The sequence below is a fragment of the Colossoma macropomum genome, unplaced genomic scaffold (assembly GCF_904425465.1).
Source record: "Colossoma macropomum unplaced genomic scaffold, Colossoma_macropomum, whole genome shotgun sequence".
Taxonomy (NCBI): Eukaryota; Metazoa; Chordata; class Actinopteri; order Characiformes; family Serrasalmidae; genus Colossoma; species Colossoma macropomum.
Window position 1 is genome coordinate 10,960,063 of NW_023494798.1, and position 22,324 is coordinate 10,982,386.

Below are 22,324 nucleotides of genomic sequence, written 5' to 3' on the forward strand. Positions count from 1 at the left end.
TCTGGGGTGATCAGTCCATTGTTCTGAGAACATTATCAGCCTCATTGTTTAAATTCTTCTTTTTTTTCCATTTCTTTTTCTCAGTAACAGCCTCTTGACGCGTACACAGACCCCTCGCATTCTCACAATGGAAGGATGGACAGAAACACCTGTGGATGTTTTCAGATCTGAAGCAGCTTGATTTTCTCCTCTCTCTCTCAAAGATGAAAGCTTTAAGTGCTGTTTAACTGATGGTGAGGGTTTTGATGGTCTACCAGGTCTTGCATGGTTGTTGGAGTCACATTTCTCAGCATCTTTTGATAATCTTGTAAGGGTCCAGCCTGTGGCGCCAGCAGAGGGCGATGGCAGTGAGGAGCCACCAGTTCAGGGAACTCCAATTCCCAGAAGCCCTCGAGCTGATAAGGGCCAATCTGGCACACTTGTGGACTCCTCTACTTAAGGCTGTGGCAAATAACAGCCCTTTGTCACACCTTTGTAGAGGGGTGACCAGTACGGTACTTAGTGTCATTCAAGAAAAGAAAAGAGGGCTAAAAAAAGATAAATTGTCCAAAAACTACCCCATTTCCAAAAAAAGTTGGAACGCTGTGCAAAATGTAAAAAACAAGCAAAAAGAAAAAAACCAATGCAATGATGAGCAACCCATTTAAACCCTATATATCATAGAAAATAGTATAAAGACAACATATCAAATGTTAAAACTGAGAAATTTGATCGTTTTTTTTAAAAAATACACCATTTCGAATTTGATGCCAATACCACATTCCAAAAAAGTTGGGACGGGAGCAACAAAAGGCTGGTAAAGTTGTGTACTGCTAAAAAAAAAAAAACACCAGGTGGTTAATTGGCAACAGGTCAGTAACATGATTGGGTATGAAAGAGCATCTCAGAGAAGCTGAGTCTTTTAGAAGATGAGGAGGGGTTCACTGCTTTGTGAAAGACTGCATGATCAAATAGTGCAACAATTCAAGAATAATGTTTCTCAACGTAAAATAGAAAAGAACCTTTGCTTTTCATCATCTACAGCACATAATATCATTAAAAGATTCAGAGAATCTGGAGAAATCTCTGTATGTAAGGGACAAGGAAAAAAACAGGTATTTGCTGGCCGTGATCTTTGGGCCCACAGGCAGCACTGCATTGAAAACAGACATGATTCTATAGTGGAAATCACTGCATGGGCTCAGAAACACTTCTGAAAAACACTGTCTATGAAAACAGTTCATCAGTGCATCCACAAATGCAAATTAAAACTCAAAAATGCAAAGAGGAAACCTTTTATAAACAGGATCCAGAAACACTGCCACCTTCTCTGGGCCCGAGCTCATTTAAAATGGACAGAGGCAAAGTGGAAAAGTGACCTGTGGTCTGAAAAATTAACTTTTAAAATTCTTTTTGGAAATCATGGACGCTGTGTCCTCCAGGCTAAAGACCACTCAGCTTGTTATCAGTGCACAGTTCAAAAGCCAATATTCATGTTGGTATACACTCTCAGAAATAAAGGCACTAAACTGTCTCTGGGTCAGTGCCTCTCTTGTCACTGGGGTGGAACCCTCAAGGGTACATCTTAGTACCTTTAGTCAGGGAACATAACTGTACCATAATCCACTGAAATATTTTCTAAGTTGTACTGACTCCACACACCCTGTCTTGTCTTTTTTTTTACTGTTCTGTTTTGAAACATTAGCTTATGAAAAGGCACAAATACATATTTTCACCTGGGAAAAACTTATTTAAGGTTCACAATCAGACCTTAAAACCACTGCTGTACCCTCTGAGGGAACATTTACATTGTTGGTACCTTGATGAATGACAAATGTACCTGCACAGAACCTTTATTTCTAACAGTGTAGGGGTGGATTAGTGCACATGGTATGGGTAATGTGCACATCTGTGAAGGCACCATTAATGCTGAATGATATATACTTGTTTTGGCAACATATGCTGCCATCCAGATGATGTCTTTTTCAGGGAAGGCTTTGATTATTTCTGCAAGACAATGTCAAACCACATTCTGCATGTAATACAGCAGCATTGCTCTGTATGAAATGAGTCTGGGTGCTAAATTGACCTGCCTGCAGTCCAGAACTGTCACTCACTGATTACATTTGACACATTATGAAATGGAAAATACAACAAAGGAGACCCCGAACTGTTGGGCATTTGAAATCCTATGTTAAGCAAGAATGGGACAATATTTCACTTTCAGAACTACAGCAGTATCTCCTCAGTTCCCAAACGTTCACAGAGTTTGTTAAAAGAAGAGGTGATGAAACACAGTGGTAAACATGCCCAGACCATTAACCTGATAAAATAGCAAAATTTATTCCTTTTATTAATCAGACTTGACTTCTTCAAAGGCCATATATTAAGATAGCAGAGAAGAAAGAGCGTTGTTTGTTAGCCATCTACAAGATGCAATGTAGTAACATATAATAAAAGATAAACAGCTTCAGTGGAGAGCTAATGCCCAAAACCAGCTAGAAACCATATCAACTAATTTACCTCTAAAGAAAAGAAAAATACAGCTACCAGGAGAAAACAGTAGCAAACGAAACGGGGCACTCATTCATTCATTTAGTTACATGACTCATTATAAGACATAACATTAAGGGCTGATTGAGACAAGCTAACCTAAAGCTGGGTCTGATCTGGTTGGTAGGAGGGCAAGTAGCACAGATGCAACAACCAAAGAAGCCGCCATCATCTTGCTTTCCCAGGCCCCTTTATAGCTGGAGCGCCCCCTGCTGTAGCCAATCAGAAGTGTCCAGTTCTGGTCCTATAAGGATAGGTGGGACAAGAAAAAGAGAGACAAGAGGGCAGAGCAGCAAAAAGCAAGCATTTGCACCCTAAGGGTCATAACAGCGGGGCTTAACTGCTATAAGCTGATAGGTGCATATATTTACATCTGCTGGTTGTCGTGACATCACAAAAGCAATGGGCCTCATTTAAAGTTTTTTTTTCTCAATTTTTTTTTGTTCAGAAAAAGTCTAGGTCACATTCATGGCATGTTCTGAAACTGCAGAGTTGTTCTCACCTTTGTGCTCTTGTGTGTAGATTTTGATCTTACTGTAACCCTTCTATCAGGTGTTCGTCCACACTGGTCAATGATGGACACAAAACTGGGATAATGTGGTTTTATTCACCTCCTGTAATGAGTATGGCAACCACAGTGTGAGTCTTTGTATGTACTTCGGCCAGCATACAACATGGCAGCATGCAAACACTCTACTGCCCAAAAGAATACATTGGTCTAAATATATATCCAATGACAGAGATATGAATTCATAAAAATAATACAATTCCCTTTACAAATTTCTATGATCATATAGTGGTGAAGTGCTTGTTTTCATATGTTCAGTTTTTAGATTTTTACACATCTACATCTTACATTTCCATCAGGGTCAGTTGTTACAGTATCAATATGAATTAGATTTTATAGCTACATCATCCTTTTTTTAAATAGTTGAACATCAACTAAAAGTAAAATACGAAATTATGCATCTGGGGACGAACACAAAATATGGCATCCAGACCACATGGTGCAGCTATGAATACGCTAGTTAAACCAGCAAGCATTGCTGTGCTCATTAATGCTGTTTTTAATACGCATTAAACATGAATGAAACATGCGTGTAATGAAGATGGCAACCACAGTTTAAGTCTCTGTTCATGCTTCGGCCAGCGGACAACATAAGAAACAGGCTAATGTTGGTACAGTTCAGGTTTAGCTTCGAATAAATAACTCTTTAATGTGTCTTGAAAAGGCCCAACTGGGTTTACTGGTCTCTGTTACATGTATTTCAAGACGGTAGGGAAAAAAGTCAAATATTAGAACACTTTACAGAGTTATTTGCAGTTTTACTGAGCTGAACATACGGAGCTGTACTTGCCACGGCAGCATGCAAACACACTACTGCCAGGGCTGCACCGAATCACCTATATGAGTTGTAATGCGCTGACCGACCAGCAAGTATGGCCAAACCTATTTAGCAGGAATTTCACCACAACATTAATACAACTATTATGCACTGTTACATTACCTAAGAACAAATCCCAAAAAAGAAAACACTGGTGAATGTCAGAATCTTTGTGAATGGTTGGTGAATGTTTTTGCAGCTAAATTTTCATACATGACCATGTGGTATGATTTGGAACTTTAATAATGTTTACTGTGTATTTATTGTTTAATCGAACTGTTTCATTTCAAAATCACCAAGATATTTGCATCTTTTAAACAGGATTTTTTACCTAGTCGTCTTTGATCCAATACAGCTATTGAAAAGCTCAAAGACACACACTCTGATGGCTGGAAGATTGTAATGCTATTGGAATGTTTCTGGGCCAGGGGGACTTCCATAGGAACTGTGCTGTTGCTGCTTTCCGACCTAATTAATCAGTCATAGTCATCGCTGGCATCTCTTGCATGTGTGATTCACAGGTATAGAATGTTTCACAGCTCTTTTGTGCACATAGGAATTCATTTTCAAGTTGTCGTTTGCAGGTCTGTTGCATCGTGCAGGTGACTCCTTCAAGCACAGAGCATTCTGTAGATGGATGGCATCTGAAGGTGCAATGCACTTAAAACCTGTCCTTTTTAGAGTGCATTTGGCAGGTGTCGTTTGGAGAGAGAGAGAGAGAGAGAGATGTTGCAGGTGTCATTTGCACGTAGAGAGTGTTTCGCAGGTGTGTCTCTTCACTCTGATGCACAGTTTGGTGTGCCGGTGTGTCGACATGCCCCCTGTGGTGGGATCACAGTGTCCTCCAAGCCAGTAGGAAAAAATCTACCGTAAAAACAGCTGCACGGTCCAATTTCCCACATCTTGTCCTGCTTCACTGGTCCCTCCGTTAATGTCTCAAAATTAGACAAAGTTCCGTACCCTGGAGGGATCCTATAAAATCCCCATCCTAATTAAGCAGTAATAGCAGCACCGACATCATTAGAAGGTGGTTTTAATTACTTTTTGAGATTAAAAGCAGGAGATTGGGTGCAAGAAAGGTTGTTGAGGAGCTAAATTTATATGATCATAAACATCTGCGTGCATGTGCAATTTTTTTTTTATGATGTTCATGCTGCTCAGGTTTAATGAGGAGTAACTCAGTGACAGGAACTTTCAGGCATCAGCAGTTCCCCGTTTATTAGCTGACATCAATGGGTGACGGAAGTCTATTTTATCTACTGTATTTTGTTTGTCGCATTTTAAACGCTGCGTAAACAAGGTTATTGTTTAATCTTGCTTACAGAGTGCGCGTCGGCATCTTTCTCCTTTGTAGCCCGAACTACATGAATATTAATCACTCTTAAAGCACAAAGCAAATAACAGATAATGAGAGTTATGTAAAAAATAAATAAATAAAGAATAGGCAAATTCTCAGCCAGCAAATTTCACAGTTTGTGTGTTTTTTTTCTGTTCCAAGATAAAATTGTGAAGCTGTAAGACTTTGTGAAACATTTTTAGAGTGAAAGAAAGCGGAGCGCGTTCCATAAAGTGATTACTAATCCCCCAACTTGTACTGGCATCACCTCATACGCATAATCACTTCACAAGCACAGCTTCATCAACTCTTTTGACGCCAGCACATTCTGGCATTCTGGGAGCTCTCACTCAAAGGCTTCTAATGACACCTGGTGGCAGACTTATGTAAAAGCAAGCTTTAAAGATCAAGCTGTATTGATGGTTATATAAAAATAATCTTGAGATGCTGATTTTTTTGGGTCATTCCAGCATTGTGGTGACAAATGGTGTCCCACAACTTCAAAGGCACGAAAATGAGCTCAAAATAAGTATAAATCACAAAGTCAATGTCTGGGTTTCTTCATTCATTCTTAAATGAACCAACAAAAAATATGATAATTCTTCTTATTGAATTCTTAATTTAGTGTGTATTATCCAAGTTGTGCAGAGAACAGCAGGTCACACCAGTGACTTTACAGATGATTTTCTTTTACATGAAATAACAATTTAAATTCTACTCTATCTAAAGATGTTCAGTTTAATTTGTTAATTTCCATTGAAATGATTGCCTGTCTAATGTACACATTGTTTAAAATATCTAAATATATTTTTTTGTTAATAAATATTATCTTGGTAATGTTACAGAAATGTATCCACAAACAAGCAAATAAATAAATTTTTGAATAGTTTATGTAGGATTTACCTTTTATGCAGACTGGGGTTCAATCCCCTGCCTGGGTAAGCACCCTACACTATACCAATAAAAGTCCTTAGGCAAGACTCCTAACACTGCCTTCACCTACCTGTGTATGATCAAACTGTAAGTCACTCTGGATAAGACCGTCTGACAAATGACATAAATGAAAATGCAAGAAAGACTAACGCTTCTTTCGTCCATGGTTAATGAAACTTCTTTATACTTCTGATCAATTTGGCAGCTTCATGTTTCACAAAGATTGTTTCGGTGGTCTTACTCATGAAGCATTACATGATTTTAAATTTTAAATAAAATAACATCAATGCACTTTTTCATTTTCTACATACAATGTCATGTTAACAAAATTTGCAGTGGACTGTTTCAGAAAAGCTCTGTTATTAGTTTTGACAGATGGTCAGTGGTGTTCAATATAATAGACCATGTTTTATTCTTAAATTACATGTCAACATTTGTACCCCGTTTGCCGCCATGATGGCAGAATGACCCTTTTACACTGGAACCTACATTTGAAAAGAATCTCCTTAAATGCTTTGCTTATCATAACGTCCCACATAATGTCATGCATGTTTGTTTTGCTTATGTTTATAAATATGAAAATATGATAAACGTGTATTGTTCCCTGTTGTAAAGGAGATCTTCCACAGATATTGGTCACACTTGACCCCCAATTAGCCCAGTATACAAATGACAATGATTATGGCTCGTGTAATGTGACCTTACCTCTCAAAGGCTGAGTCACACAGTGCCCTGCTGGCCCTCTGTCTATTTATAACAGCCAAATAGAGGACAGGGGGCTATACGCACTCACCCACACAATTACTCATTTATACCAACAGAGCCTCACACTCACACCAGCAGGGCAGCAAAGGGTGAGTATGAACTGGACCATTAAGCTAATAATTGAATTCTGGGAAATGTTTTTGGCATTGGGTACTAAGCAGAATATGTATGTAACATTTTTATGTGCATCCCAGTAATACATTGTTTTATAGGAAGGTGGTCATTTTTCTTTTAACACAATGTTTGCATGACACAGATTGTGTGTATATATACTGAATTTATTTTTATTATTTTAATGTAGAACAAACTTGTCAAGAAAGTTCACTAAGTGTATTTGAGTAATAATCTTTAGAACAGGTCAAGACTTCAGTATAGGAGGATATTTTATAATGCTTTTTTTATACACTTATTAAGCTTCATCAAGCCAGTAGCTGCTAAATGAATGTCTGCTTATTACCTTTTTAAGTATAAAGCAATTTTAGAACACTTTTATTTGTGGCTTATTCAACATAATGTTGTGCACAACCTTTAAGTATTGAGTGAATAATGTGCTTAATAAATCACCAATTAGCTATAAATAAAGGCAAATTGACCCCCTAATCTAAAGTGACAATTTCTGCTTGACATCTACTAAGATCTGGTGTTTGATGGTGTTGATTATCAGAGTGCTGGATGTCTTAACATTAATAAACATGCAAAAGATTGTCATGTATAACAGACACCTAAAAGTGCTCTGAAAATGCTTATTTTGGCATAGTTTTTGTAATAATGTAGTAATGAACAGTTAATTACCAGATTTAATAAAGCTTAAGGGCATTATAATGTTCCTCTATACTGAGATGTTAGCCTATTTTGAATATTTCAGTATATATTGTGTTAGTTGATGCTACTGTATTACAGTCTACTCAAAGTCAAAATGTCTTAACAACTTTTAACTCAGTAATGACTTTGTTTTTCTTTTTGTATCAGAACTTCAAGAAACAGGAACAGCAATGGTAAGAGTTTTGCCTCCTCACTGTGTTGTTCTAAGCACTCGTTCAATAAACTAAGACTCTGTGAGGCTCCAAGTCTTCAAACTTTGGGAAAACAATATAACAATATTAAAAACATAAATATCTATAAAAGCCCTTGTAAGCTTACATGGTTTATTTCACTCTCCAGGGCAGAAACGGAACATCCAGTACAGGTCTACACAAGCACTGTGAGAAATGTTTCAACCAGCATTGTAAAGTCCCTGTGGAGATCTTCACTTCCTGTGAGGTCATTTCATGTCGTCTGCACTGCGGGGCCACCTTCCACCTATGTAAAGAAGATGAGCACCATCTGCTTTGTCCCAAGGCAATGGTACCCTGTCTCAATGCCCATTATGGATGCCCTATGTCCATGCCCAGGCACCGTCTTGCCCAGCATCTAGAGGTGTGCCCAGCCAGTGTGGTGTGCTGTTCCTTGGAGTGGAACCGATGGCCCATCCTTGAGACAGACACCACCTTCTACAGGAATGCTATGCAGGAACCCAACTGCCTGGACCAGCTAGATCTAGCGATGGCTCTAAGAGATCAGAAGCTCCTGTTCAACTCTATCAAGATGGACACACTATTTCCTGAGCTGACTGAAACGATCACAGAACCTACCATTCAGGAGCCATTTGGAGCAGTTGGGGGTATAGGTTCTGATGGATTGGAGGCTGGAGGATTACACATAGATGAAACTGCAGGTGGCCTTGACGGTCAAGAGGTGCAGGAACTGACAGAGGAAGAGCGTCTGGCCCTGGCTAAGAGCAAGGACGTGGCCTGTTTGGAGAACTACACCATGTGGGAAGGAATGTTCAAAAAGGAGATGGAAGGATGCAGACAAACAGCGAAAAACCTGGGGGACAAAAGTGACCAGAGCAAGAAGAAAGAGGGCCAATCTCCATCTGCTGACAAACATGCAATACAGGGCCCTCAAGATGTCCAAGAGTCCAATAATGTTGCGCCAGTAGATCTCAGCAAGACTGGGTTTGCTCCCTGGCAAGATGGTGTTCTAGACAGGCTTCGCAGAGAGGTCAATGTGGCCGAGTATAACATGTACCTGGTACATAACGGCTGCATGCTAATCAATTTTGGCCAGCTGGCAGCTTGCACACCAAAAGAAAAAGACTTTGTTTATGGGAACCTAGAGCCAATTGAGGTGCAGACGATCCATGCTTTTAATGTTCCTAAAAGCTTCACAGCCAAACGCACCCATCTGAAAGATCCCTCACATGGAGCCAAGAAGGCTCACCAGAATGTAGACACGTCCGATTTGGGAGTGTCTGTAGAAGAGCTTCCGAAATCAGATGAAGTCCAGACCACTTTACTGTGCTGTCTGGAGAAAGAACTGAAAGGCCACCAGATATGTGAGACAGTTGGAACAGATGGCCTCTATGTGGACCTGGGCACCCAGACCTATGACTTCCCCTCGGCTCCATTCAAACCTGACACAACGCTGGCAGACATTGCTGAGCACAAATCCCCAAACCTCAGTGTGCAGATTCAGACAGAATGTGTCACAAGGAGACATAACAAATCCAGCTCAGCATTTACTTACCTCTGCTGCCACTCCTTCAGGCGAGACGAGTTCCCCTGGCACTTCCGAAATGTGCACGCAGACATCCAGTCCTGTCTTACAGGCTGGTTCATCCAGCGATGCCCACTGGCTTACCTGGGCTGTACCTACAGCCAAAACCATTTTCGTCCTTCCAAGCACCGGGCCACGGTGAGCTATGACCAGGATCTTGGAACTTTTGCCCTCCAGCCAAAGGTGGCAGCATCGCTATACAAGGGCATAAAGACTGAAAACAGTGAGCGAAAGCGGGCAAGGAACTTGGATTCACTCAGTCGACTACCTTTTGAGATACTCCAGCACATTGCAGGGTTCTTGGATAGTATGTCCATATGCCAACTGTCCCAGGTCTCAACGTTGATGAGGGAAGTATGTGGTACTTTACTACAACAGAAAGGAATGGTGTCTCTCAAGTGGGAGAAGAAGACTTACTCGCATGGTGGGTCCTGCTGGAAGGCAAGGAAAAAGGTGAGATCTCAATTTGTACGCCCTGTCTGGTCCAACTGCAACAGTATGATTTATATCCAACAGAACGCTGAAAGGGAAGTATTGGAAGGGTGCTGCACCGCTGGAATAACATGGGAGTAAATGCTTTAACCCTCTCAGGTCAACCATGTTGTTTGCAACAGCAAAGGATTTTTTTCATGGAAGGCCAAGGTGTTTTTGCCATTTCAAAGAGGGCTTTCAGCAGGTTTGTAATCCAGCCTTGAACTGTACTTTCTTTTTGGAGGCAAATAGGGAAATAAATCCATAATGACTAATCCAACCAAGAATGTATTCTGTGATTATTTAAGCAGTAGAACATGAGAGGGAGTGTGTTATCACAAAATAACAGCCGTGATGTTATACGCGATAACGCACGACCTTGAGTGTTCTATTGCTTTTATACAACAGTTAAATAAACAAAGTAAGAAATTAATAAATTTAGCCAGTTAACATGGCATTTAATGTTTTAATGTTAGCAGTTCCTTCACCAAATTATAGTTCCTCAAGAAGCAGCTTGATGATACATCAGAGTAACAAACTCCGTTCACTCACTGCACAGCCGGCAGTTCGTTCTCCAGCTCCTTACACTAAATTCCCAAACTGTCACTGCTCAGTGGTGATGACAATTTGGGAATTTAGTGCCGTCTCATCTTCAGAGTCTGACCAAATCGGCTGTCGGTCAAATGTGATCTTAAAAGTGTCCATTTTCTGTTTGCGGCAAAGTAAGTAAAAAAAGTAAAAGTAAAAACGTTCAAATGGCTGAGCGTCTCCTACAGCTATCAGATTCGTTGCTTAGCAACGGCGTCTCAGCGGAGTGATACAGTGTTTGTGAAAAACCCATGATGTGGCGAAATAACAGCACAGTTAGAACACGTCTCAACCAATCAGCTTGCGTGGCCGGAACTAACTGTTGTATAATTATGTTTCTCCAGGTTAAAGAGTTATTGTTGTTAGCAGGGCTGTTAGCCATCCACTGATGCCCTGGGTCGAGTCTGTTGACCAATCGGAGCCTGTGTTCCTGACTAATCGCTAAAACAACACTACTATTCTGGACAAAATGAAAGTATGTCTTAAGCATGCAGTTCACGAGATTTATTCTTTTGGCTATGACAGCCTTTGATGTTGCATACAACATCATCGACCTGAGAGGGTTAACCCACAAAACTAAATCTGTGCATCTGGACCGTAGACACTGTAGCATTAAAGTACAAGGCTCACCACTCATGGTACCCCCTGTGGGCAGATTTACTAATAGAATTGCAAATTAGTGGCAGTAGTTCTACTGACACTTCACACTGGTGGGGGGTGGCCACTTTAGCAGGTTACCTACAAAGAATGTCTATTCAAATGGACAGTCAACTTTGTAATTAACATTTATTAAATGACATATGACCAATGCAACATCAACTTGTTTGGCTCACATGCTTTTTTGCATTAAAGCCCATTTCTGCCAGGGAGAAAAAACTGTCAGGTTCACTCATTAGACCAAAATATTTACGTATTTTCACAAGAATTTGACTTACTGAGTCAAAATAATGACCAAGTCAGAAAGTTGGCTAATAATCATCATTAAACAATGTGATTTACTTCAACAATACCTTGAGAAAAATCCATATTCAGGCAAATACACAACTTGTTTTTTTTTGTTTGTTTGTTTTAAACTGTACCAAACTTTGAGCCAAGTTACATCATGTGATCTGCTAAAGCAATGTACGTACATGCATTCCATAGTTTCCAGCTCTGTCTTGTCTTATTTTTAGCCTCAGCAATGTCTATTGCTGTGTTTTGTTTATGATAAGCATTCTAAAAATGACTGGGTTCTGCTGTCTGATCTCAGAGCTATCTAGGTCAGAGTACCATAGAGAGGGCATATTGCGTTGGTCATTCAGGACTGCACCAGATAGCCACACACTGTATCTTCAGCTTGTCTCTCTCAAATTCCCTGATTAGAGGCCAGTCAGCGATCTCGTTGTTTAAACAAATACTCAAAACAGATCGATTCCAGTACATGGCAGAGGATTGCTTTTATTGTCCTGTGATTGAGCCTGGGCCAGAGTGTTGGTCAGTGATATCACTCCAGAGAATATGCCCATGGCTTTACTGAAAATAAATACAGCTAAATAATGCCATGGTAGATTTGGCTTCCGCATGATTATCCGAGGGACAGAAGAATAGAAACATTAAAACGTCGTGTGATGGTAGGAACTTTAAGCATTGACTCTTAGGGATGACTAGAAATAGGTAAGCATTATAAGAGAAATCAAGAAAAATAGAAAAATGAGAATTAATAGCCAGTGTCTAAAAAATAAGCTTAGTATTTGAAAGAATATCATAATCTAGTGTTTATTAAAAGGACACCTGGGCCAAAATGAAATAGGTCAACATCGCTACATCTGTTGTGAGGATGCATGTGTGTTGTAGAGGTGCGACAGTAATCTCTAGAATAGGATTTTCTGGTTTAAGTTCTAGGCAAATCCATATTTAGAGATGCATCTTGAATTTTTTGAAGAATTAAAGCTGCTTCAGAGTGGGCAATTTTTTTATTTATTTATTTTTTTAAGCTGGCAAATGCAGAAAGAAGGCATATAGCTGATGTTTTTGAATATTTTTATTGCAGCCATATAACTATAGCTGTCTTCAGATCATTACAATGGAGAGAGTGGATTACTGAAATGTCCAAAATAACTCATCAGATGAGGAGGACAACATGCTAAAAGCTAAAGTAGGTAGCAGGGTAAATGACATTTTAGATATTTTACCTCAGTTTGACTTGTTTTTCGGGCAGGAAAGGGTTAAATGTATCTGTAACATCTACTAGAGACAGGATCACGGTTTTCTTTACAATTTATTACACTAATGCCAGATTAGCTGCATTTATTAGCGTATAGGACAGTGGCTAGGCTAGTAGTAATGACTGGATGACACCACAGGGATTCCCAGTAGTTGTATGATGTATTTGCATAATGCATGCTGGGTATTGTAGTGAAGGAACACTGATGACTGAAACATTTTGAATACTGTTAAACCAATAAGGCTTAGTGATATAATCCTGCACTCTAGAATATTGCATAACAGAGCATTACAACATTCAATTAAAACATGAAATTAAACCACCTAAAACTCACATTTTCAGACTGGTGTATTTGTCGTAGTAGACCATGGCAGCCATGGTGGCTGGAGGCAACAAGCCCAGCTTGTGTACACAAAAAAATTAGAAAAGTTTTATTTATGAGTTGCCATAGCCATCCTTGCAAGAGTTCCTAGTAACATGCCAGTGGAATCTCTTGATAGTGACCGCTGCCTTGTCCTGCCACCTTGTCCTGCAGGTGTGGGAGTTCAGCAGCCTGTTCTCCCCAGTGGACAAATGGATCTTTGATGACGTGCCCTCTATGGCTGAACACCTGAAGGTCTGCCCTTATTACCAGACTGAGAGCAGGAGTGAGCCTGTGGCTTTAGCCAGCATAAGTGAGGTCACAGAAAGACCAGAGCAATCCCACAGCCTGGTCAGCCAGTTCCTTAACACTGGTAAAGGACATGGAAACTGATTGCAGCGAATGGATGCTGTTTTATGGAACGTCACCAACATATTTGGTAAACATGAGTATTTGGTGAGTAAGTATTAATGAATGTTTTAGAAGTCTTCTATTTGAAAATACTTTTTTTTTTGTAATTATGATTTGAGTACATACACGGATTAGGCATAACATTATGACCACCTCCGAGTGTAGTCCATCTGTTTCTCTGCTTTTACCCTGTTCTTCAGTGGTCAGGACCCCCATGGACCCTCACAGAGCAGGTACTATTTGGGTGTGCAGCAGCAGATGAGCTATCATCTCTGACTTTACATCTACAAGGTGGACTGACAAGGTAGGAGTGTCTAATAGAGTGGACAGTGAGTGGACACAGTGTTTAAAACTCCAGCAGCACTGCTGTGTCTGATCCACTCAGACCAGCACAACACACACTAACACACCACCACGTCAGTGTTTCTGCAGTGCTGAGACTGACCCACCACCCAAATAGTACCTGCTCTGTGAGGGTCTGCAGAGAAACAGATGGACTACAGTCTGTAACTGTAGAACTACAAAGTGCACCTATATAGTAAGTGGAGCTGATAAAATGGACAATGAGCATAGAAACAAATATGTTATGCCCGATTGGTGTATCTGATGTGCTATAATAACTGCTTTTTACTGCTTTGGTTCTGAAGCAATAGACAAACATTGGCCACTTTATTGGAAACCTTTATCCTCTAGGTTTACCTTGCTGGTGTACAGTTAGAGACTATAGCCCATTTGTTGCCACACTGTTTGCATAAATCATACCTAGTCCAGGGCTGAAGAACTGAAGGCCAAATTCCAGCACAACTCAGTGACTTCCCTGCAAGTAAACCTTGTATGTAATTGTGAAGTTAAATCTGGAGTGTTTGCACTGCAATATTACCAAAGTGTGCTGGACTTGATTTCAGCACCCCAGCATTGGCCTTCTTCTGACCACAGAATTGCTCTTGTCTGTATATTTTTGGAATGTGGATGACTTGTCCTAGTACTGGACTTTGGAAGGCGCTGGAACTATGTCTGCTAAAGTTAGCTTATATAGCTACTGTAGTTATCTCTCCTACAGTTAGCAAAGCTGCAGACAGGTTGCCCTACAAAATGCTCAAACCAAGCCATGGGTAGCCATTTTCCTTCATTTTAACAAAATCTGAACAACGTTGAACATAACGAAGGCTGAGTTAAAGGTACGGTCACTGCATATATCCTCTTTAAAGGTAGAGGACAGGAGTGCTAGTAGTAATTTGGGTCCCCACTAAAAAATTCATGCACAGGCCCATTGGCTCACCTCACCTCCTTAGCAAAACCTATTACAGTATTAAAACATTAAAAACTTTCATAATCACCCTCTTCTGCTGTAGCTTGACAATTCCATCTTACACAATGCTGTCATTTCTACCATGTAACAAATTGTGAGTATGAATATAAGCAACATGAATGCATATCACTATACTGTGTGCAACTGGTCTAAACTGTAATGCTTGTTGCTTCTCTAAAACACCGCATATTGGCTATTGAAACAAAACTATAACTAACTGTTTTTAACTAGAATAGGACAAATATATTATTCACAAGCCACTAAAATCTCCACAAATATAATCGTCTAAGCAGCTACAGATAATTCAATTTGCACACAGACCTAAAGACTAAAGAGGCCACTGAGTGTCCTTACCATACATACTGGAGACTGGACCACTTTCTACTCTACCTGTTAATATCAGTGGTCAAGAAGACGTGATATCTTAATACAGAAACAGATGGCATGCTGCACTATTGTAAACAGTTGCAGTAGGACATTGGGTTTTTTTCAGACAAAATAGTTGCATCATTTCCATATGATTACTGCAGCTACAATAGCTTATGCTTCCTTTTGATTTAAAGAGAATTCTAGAAATGTAAAAAAAATGGTTAGGATGTAAACCGAGTCGTTCAGAGTGGTTTGGTGTGAAACACTCCATTCTAGGGAAACTTGAGTGTCCGAATTGTTCACAGTGGTGGTGATGGGAACCAGACGTCCACCTCTAAAAGCTCCCTCACAGAAAGTTATTCCTTTAAATGGTCACAAATTCACTGCCTGATGTCCTGAGACACTGTTTTATAATAGTTTTCAGATAAGCTTTTTGCCTAAAATGTATTTTTGTAAGCTCATTCCTGGTGTGGAGATACATTCAGGGTGTTATGAGGCAAAATAGTCTCCAAAGAAAACTAATATTTCTAGATTTACCACTATATTTAATGTTGATGGTAATGAATAAAACACTCATAAGGCTCGGGTAGAGTTACTGATGGTTTTGGATAGTAAATAAAATGGCTTTATTTGTGTTGTAGACACTGTGACCCCTGGTTGCTATCACCACCACTGTAAATACAAGTCTACAGTGAACCAGTTCATAACAAAGCACTCTAAATGATTTTGTTTAGCGACATCTCGCCCACTGAATGATGCAGTGGGAATTTTTCTTTAACAGATCCAAAATATCTTGATAACCCACATTTACCTCTAAAACCTGAGTGTCTTCCCCATTTTTGATGTTCTCCTTTTTTTCATGCAATTTATGAAGGCCCAATTTATGTTTTTGGCAGTATGTTGATTTAAATCCAAAGACTGATTCTATTTACACATCATAACCAGGATAAACAGCTGAACATTTACACAGTGGGGTCCACTGGAGTGGTAACAGAATGCAGTATACACTGCTGTTGGAACTGTCTCTAATACTAGTCTGTAATTTTTATGTAATAAATATAGCATTTCACTTAAGAATCCTTCAGTAATCCAAGAAATTGCATGCAATAGACAGATAATTAGACAGACAGACGGCCAGGCAAGGCAAGTTTATATAACAGCTTTCATACACTGCAGTCAATACAGACAGACAAACTAGTTGAACTGTTCTAACCTCCCATTCCGACCCTGAGTGTGACACCTACTACCATGTCAGTGTCACAGCTGTGCTGAGAATGGTTCAGATAATATCTGGTCAACAATAGTCCTGGGGTCAGTCTGTAACTGTACACCAATTGTACCCCTCTAAATATGGCAGGCCTACCTAAAACATGAATGCACTGCCTGAGAGGGACTTCATAAAGTGGCCACTGGGTGGCAGTACAAGGTCAGAGTTTCTGGGTGTTCTATAGTAGATAGTGAGTGTAGTTTCCAGGCTACTGCAAAAATGCACTGTTTTGGTGACCTCTAGTGGCTAACACAAGCAGTACAACTGTCAAATTCACTGAGTCATGCCGGATAAACAGTAATGCAACCAAATGTAGAATATTTAGGAATAGGAATATTTTCAATGGTCTTACCCCATGTACTTTGTTCTTAGATACACACAACCTTTTAATAAATTCAGGGTGAACTGCTCATATAGGACCACCATAGATTTAATTTATATATGTATCACTGTGAATGCACAGTGGCTAACCACTTAAACTGCTTATGATCTAGATAGTAATCCTTAGATGAATTGTTCAGTAAATTAATATGTAAATTATGTAATGATGCAAATAAGGAAGGGTAAGCTCATCACAGGCCCTTGTAGTGTAAAAGATAGCAAATATATTTTATTTGTCTATCCATTTAAATGCATGTTTATGTATACAGCATGTATAAATGTATGTAATACAGTGCACAGTGTGTTGCTCTGTCTCTACTGCATCTCCGGCACTTCTGGGTTGCGTAGTTTGCCGATGACTTCGGAGAGCATGCGGTTGCACAGTGCAGCGTAAGGGTTCAGAATAATAGCCTGTTGTCGGGCGAACTCACTGCCCAGCGCAGCGGCTCGCTCGAAGTCAGCCCTGGCCTCCTCGTCTCTGCGTGCCAGCCTGAGCAGAAGGCCGCGCTGGACATGTGCCTGGCAGGCTGAGCGTCCTTTGTCCTTGCTCAGGGAGATGGCCTGCTCCAAATCTTCGATCGCACCTGAGGCAGACCACAAGAAAAAAAAAATCAAGCCTGAGCTGTGCTTAAGAGTGCTGTAGACTCCCTTCGCTTGTGTCTGCTAATTTATATGAATGTAACTTTATGACTTAGCACTACTAACAATAGGTCAAAGCAGTTTTCAACTCAAACGGAATCAGCCGAGACAGATTTGGTGTCTGAAATTTGCACTAAATGCAAATGCAGCTAACAAGTACTAGAAGCTTATAGCCAAATGTTAGCAATTTCACATTTCTTGTTTCAGCTTGTGTTGTGCATTTAAAAATGTAAATGCTAATAAACTTGCATATGTTGTTTATAACACTGTATGACATACTGTTCTCTTTGAAATTGGACAAAAGTGTGTTACATAGCTATAAACAGCAACAGCAGCCAAATGAAAACTTTTTTCCTCAGTTTTGTCCCTATTTCTGACTTTTTTTTCACTAATCCATCACTTAAAGTTTCTCAAAGTTGTAATGCATGCAGATAAAGCAGGATGTATGAGCAATACTTTTGTGTTTCGAATGTTTAATGATGTCTGTGAGAACCTTCAAATAAAGTGTCAAACATTATCCCACATGTTCACTGTTGCATGTATACAATATTTATAACGTTGATGTAATATTTCATACTAAAGTCTTTTTAAGAACACTAAACATTTATTGGGACATTCTCTTTTTTTTTATTTATTTATTTATTTATTTAGCTTAGTGTGGCCACCACAGCAAGTAATTCATTTCATCAGGTTTATTACATGGAGGAATAATACTCACCTACTATATTTACTCAGTGTGAGAGTAAATACAGTAGATGTATGAAAATACAGTTTTTCAGACCATGCCATACCTCTTTATGTATCACTGTCACACACACAGGCTCGAAAAGAAGGCCTGACTCGATGTTTACGTCTGAAGTAAAAAATCAATATTATACTAATGAATACATGATGACACTGGCAGATGATTGACTCATATTCTCAAAGGACACATCCTTCTTGAGTTCTTCTTGAATCATCCTTCTAAAGTTCTTCTTGAATCATCTTTCAATGTGCTCACAAAAATCTGATTCATCCACTCGGGGAAGGAGTCTTGAAGCACAACCTACATTACAAAATGTGTTTCTACCCTTTGTGTGCAATTACAGATTTCAACCAGAGAGGTCTCTAAATCCCCAAATCCTACACAGTGTAAGTTTAATTTCTAGTTGAAACTGCCATTAAGAACAAGCTATTCATTTTTCAGGAGATTTTCTGTAAAAACAAGACTTTTCAAAACTGGAGGTCAAACTGTGCTGGGGGTCTGAAAGGATGTGTAGCTGTCAAAAAGCTGCTGCTGAGAAAAGGAAACAGACAAAAAAAGAAGAATTTGCAGATGAAACAAAGAAGCTGCTGGTGCTCTCAGAACAATGGACTGACCGCCCCAGAGTCCAGACCTCAACAGCATTGAATACCTTTGAGATTACTTTGATCATGAGATGCAGAAAATGCCACCAAATTCTAAATGCCACTGCAAATTTCTTTGAGAAACTGAAAGTGAGTCTCTTTAAAGAATGGAAGCTGTAATAAAGGCAAAGTGTGGACACACTGAATGCTGAAAATAATGTTATTTAGTTTTTGAGGCTTCTGTGCAATTTTCACCATCACTGTCCAAAGGAAAACCTCCCCCCTCCCCCAAAAAAGACAAAAATGTTCTTAACGTTCAATGTAAAGAGGTTTTAGTCCAAGTGATTCTGTAGAATCTGTAGGAAACTAAAATGTGACAAAAATGGAGACTCATGTTTTTCTTTGGACAGCAACAGAAAGTTTTCTGCCTTTTTCCTGATGATGAAAAATTAATAATTTATACTTAACATCCATTTTGGGTACAAAAGAAAGGTGGTCTGTAGCTTCTGCACAGTAGGCGTTTGGCCTGAGCTCGGTTATTTGGGATGGGAAGGGGTAGGAAAGTAGGGCCTTTGGCCTTAGGGCCAAGCTTAGGACCCCCAGATGTGCCAAAAAAGCATTATTGTTTAAAGGCATGTTAAAAAAAAATATTTACAGCTCACAGCTGGTGACAAAGTGACTCATTGTGATCATAAGTGTTGTATTTAAAAATGATATTTTTAGTGATCTTTTTAAAAGTGGGCAGATATGCCTTTGAATGTTTTTGGCTTTGTTTTTAATTGTAATTGCATTGGCACAAGTACACAGTATGAGTTCAATCTGCACTGACCTACCTTTGGCAACTACACTGTGACATTCAGTGTGTTTGTGTTTTTTTCTGAGATTAAGTTTTTATTTGCTCAGAAATGGGTCCTAACATATGGTGCACTGGGGAAATATGACAGAGTACGAAAACTGTGCCAACCCACCCCCGTACTGCTCCTGTACGAGAGAAGATTCAGGTGACAACTACTTAAGCGGCCTACCTTTAGTGTCTCCCTGTAGGCGCTTGGCCTGAGCTCGGTTGTTGTAGGCCGAAGCTCTCGAGGGCAGTGTCTGAATGGCCTGGTTAAAATGATGCAGTGCTCTCTTCACGTCTCCAGCCTCGGCGGCAGAAACACCCTTCAGCTCCAGATCCTTCACCTGCTTCAGCAGAACCGGGTCGAAGGAACTGTCTGGAGAGATTGAGCGAGCAACATGGCGCAGACAGATAAACTGAGGGATTTGTAAAGCCGTTGTACCTCGCATTGTTATGAGTACTTAATACTCATAGCGGATCTATTTTGAATTCATTTAATACATGCACATCCTGTCAGGGGAGATGCGGCCCCCACAGTCATTATACAGACACATTATAGAGCGGCTCTGCCGCTGTTGTTTTCCACAGAACCTCATCATATCTCAGGAAACTGTCAAAATATTCACAGTGGAGCTCATCTAACTTCATTCTTTGGTGCTAGACCCTGACACGAATGCTGTCAGCTTTCTCTACAACTGAATATATGAAATCTCACCTTCATAAAGCATAAAGTATCATACATAAGTTTAGCAAAATGTTGTTAAATAATTCATAGGTGAACATATTTCGATGCGAGGGCAGACTCAACATGCGGCAATGAAGAAGACTGGGTTTAACTCCTACTTGTCCTTTATTTTAGCTTTTTTCTTGTGTTCCACTTATAATGTGTGTGTGTTTTTATGTAATTCCTCTTTACACGACCATGTTCTGACATCTCTTTATCACTTTGAACCAAACAGGCCTTTTTCGTTACTGAGCCTTTAAGACTGATATATGTAAATATCATCGTATATATATGTAAATAATATCTTTGTGGGCTGAAACACTCCTATAACTTTAGCTTGAATGGGCTGAGCTAAGCTGCTGTCGGCTGAATAGGTGGATATATGTAAATGCACTTTATTCTATGATATCCCAGAAATTCCCAATGGGCTGTTTTAGCATCTTATTTTTTCAGTTTGTGAACTAATAGGACTGGACAGTGGCCAGTACTGTTTAGAAATGTGGTTTTCCACATTTCAACACTTAAAAGGCTTCTATCATGGAAAATTTCATTTTGTTTGCTTTATTTTTTAATAAAGAATTTGATAGAATAGATAGAATATAGATAGATAGAATTCAAACACTGTTATTTCCACTGTTATTTACATATATATATATATATATATATATATATATATATATATATAAACTAAGCTACAAAACAGCCCATTTTGAATTATTTTTATAAAAACAAAAAAAAACACATTTACATGTATCCTGCCTATTCAGCCTACAGCCCATACATGTTGAAGTTATAAGGAGAGTTTCAGTCTGGACTCCTGTCTGAATACAAGGCAGCCAATCAGAGCAGAGGTAACTTGCATCAGTTTTATAGGTACCGTAACAGCCTGTTTAATTCTAAGGGGAAAAGAGAGATTGGCCAAAAAAATGTAAAATTATTTAATTAATTTTTGGTAAATAAAATTGGTAAAAAAAAAATGCAAGAAAAATGTAGATATGAACCTCTAAGATCATGCAGTAACTGCTATGAATGAATCAGTTTCTACTATGAAACTGATGTGTAAGTTATTTAGTTATTACAGTGAAATATTGAAGTGTTAGCCCCTGCAGTTTAAGAGGTTATTAAAAGAAAACTCCAGCACTGTTTACCATAATCCCCACATCTGTAGCATACAGTCCTTACCTTGACCAATAATTTTGACATTTCCTAGTTTACAATTTTGGCAACTGCCCATTGATATTATAAGTCTGTCTAGAACCATAGTTTTCTGTTCCCTGTTCTGCATCAACATTATTGTCAGTGAAAATCAACCATATGCTACAGATTTGGTGGACAGAGATCAGGTTTAAAATCATACAGAATTCCTTTAATATAAAAACTGAACGTACCATCATCTGTGAGCTCTTCCTCTTGGTTCAAACCAGGAACATCTCCAAAAGGGGTGGTAGGGTTGAAGATGGCCTGTAGAACTGCTTTATCATGTGCTGAAGCCATGCTGGAGCTGAGTGGACTTTGAGGGGCTACCTATTCAAATGAACATGTGTTAAAAAGTACTGTATGATGTCCCATATGCAGGAAAAGGGGTGTTCTCTTCCTAATGTCTTCCAGAACTCCACGGTAACCAATCAGAGCAGGGGGTGGAAGCTGGAGGACTTTGAGATCATCTGTATTTGATTAGTGCTTCAAAGCCACAAACTACAGACACATTGGGCTACAATTTCTGCAGTTTTCACCCAACTAAGCCAATATGCCTTACAGCAAATAGGATATTCAATCTGTATGTGAACTGTGCAAAAGATTTATACATTTTACTACATTTTTCTGTAAACCACAAACAATAGGTCTATAGACTGAAGTTTGATGTGCTTTGTTTAGTTAATTTATTTCT

General features: G+C 39.4%; 2 protein-coding genes across 3 annotated transcripts; one reads left to right on the forward strand and one right to left on the reverse strand.

Moving 5' to 3' along the window:
* Window positions 1-7,016: 7,016 nt before the first annotated feature.
* On the forward strand, window positions 7,017-13,565 carry LOC118818552 (F-box only protein 40). The gene is made up of 4 exons (XM_036585798.1): window positions 7,017-7,040; window positions 7,921-7,946; window positions 8,113-10,002; window positions 13,347-13,565. The coding sequence occupies exons 2-4, from the start codon at window positions 7,944-7,946 to the stop codon at window positions 13,563-13,565; spliced, it is 2,112 nt and encodes a 703-aa protein (XP_036441691.1). The 5' UTR covers window positions 7,017-7,040; window positions 7,921-7,943.
* A 2,814-nt stretch (window positions 13,566-16,379) lies between these two features.
* Window positions 16,380-22,047, reverse strand: ttc36 (tetratricopeptide repeat domain 36). 2 transcript variants are annotated; one of them, XR_005008056.1, is made up of 4 exons: window positions 21,825-22,047; window positions 19,900-20,088; window positions 17,171-17,493; window positions 16,380-17,114 (listed from the first exon to the last, which is right to left on the reverse strand). XR_005008056.1 is itself a non-coding variant. In XM_036584909.1 (3 exons), exons 1-3 carry the CDS (start codon window positions 21,928-21,930, stop codon window positions 17,225-17,227), a joined length of 564 nt encoding a protein of 187 aa, XP_036440802.1. In that variant the 5' UTR covers window positions 21,931-22,047; the 3' UTR covers window positions 16,391-17,224. The 2 variants fall into 2 exon arrangements, 1 of the variants encoding a protein (XP_036440802.1); XM_036584909.1 differs by having other exon boundaries at window positions 16,391-17,493.
* Window positions 22,048-22,324: the final 277 nt, after the last annotated feature.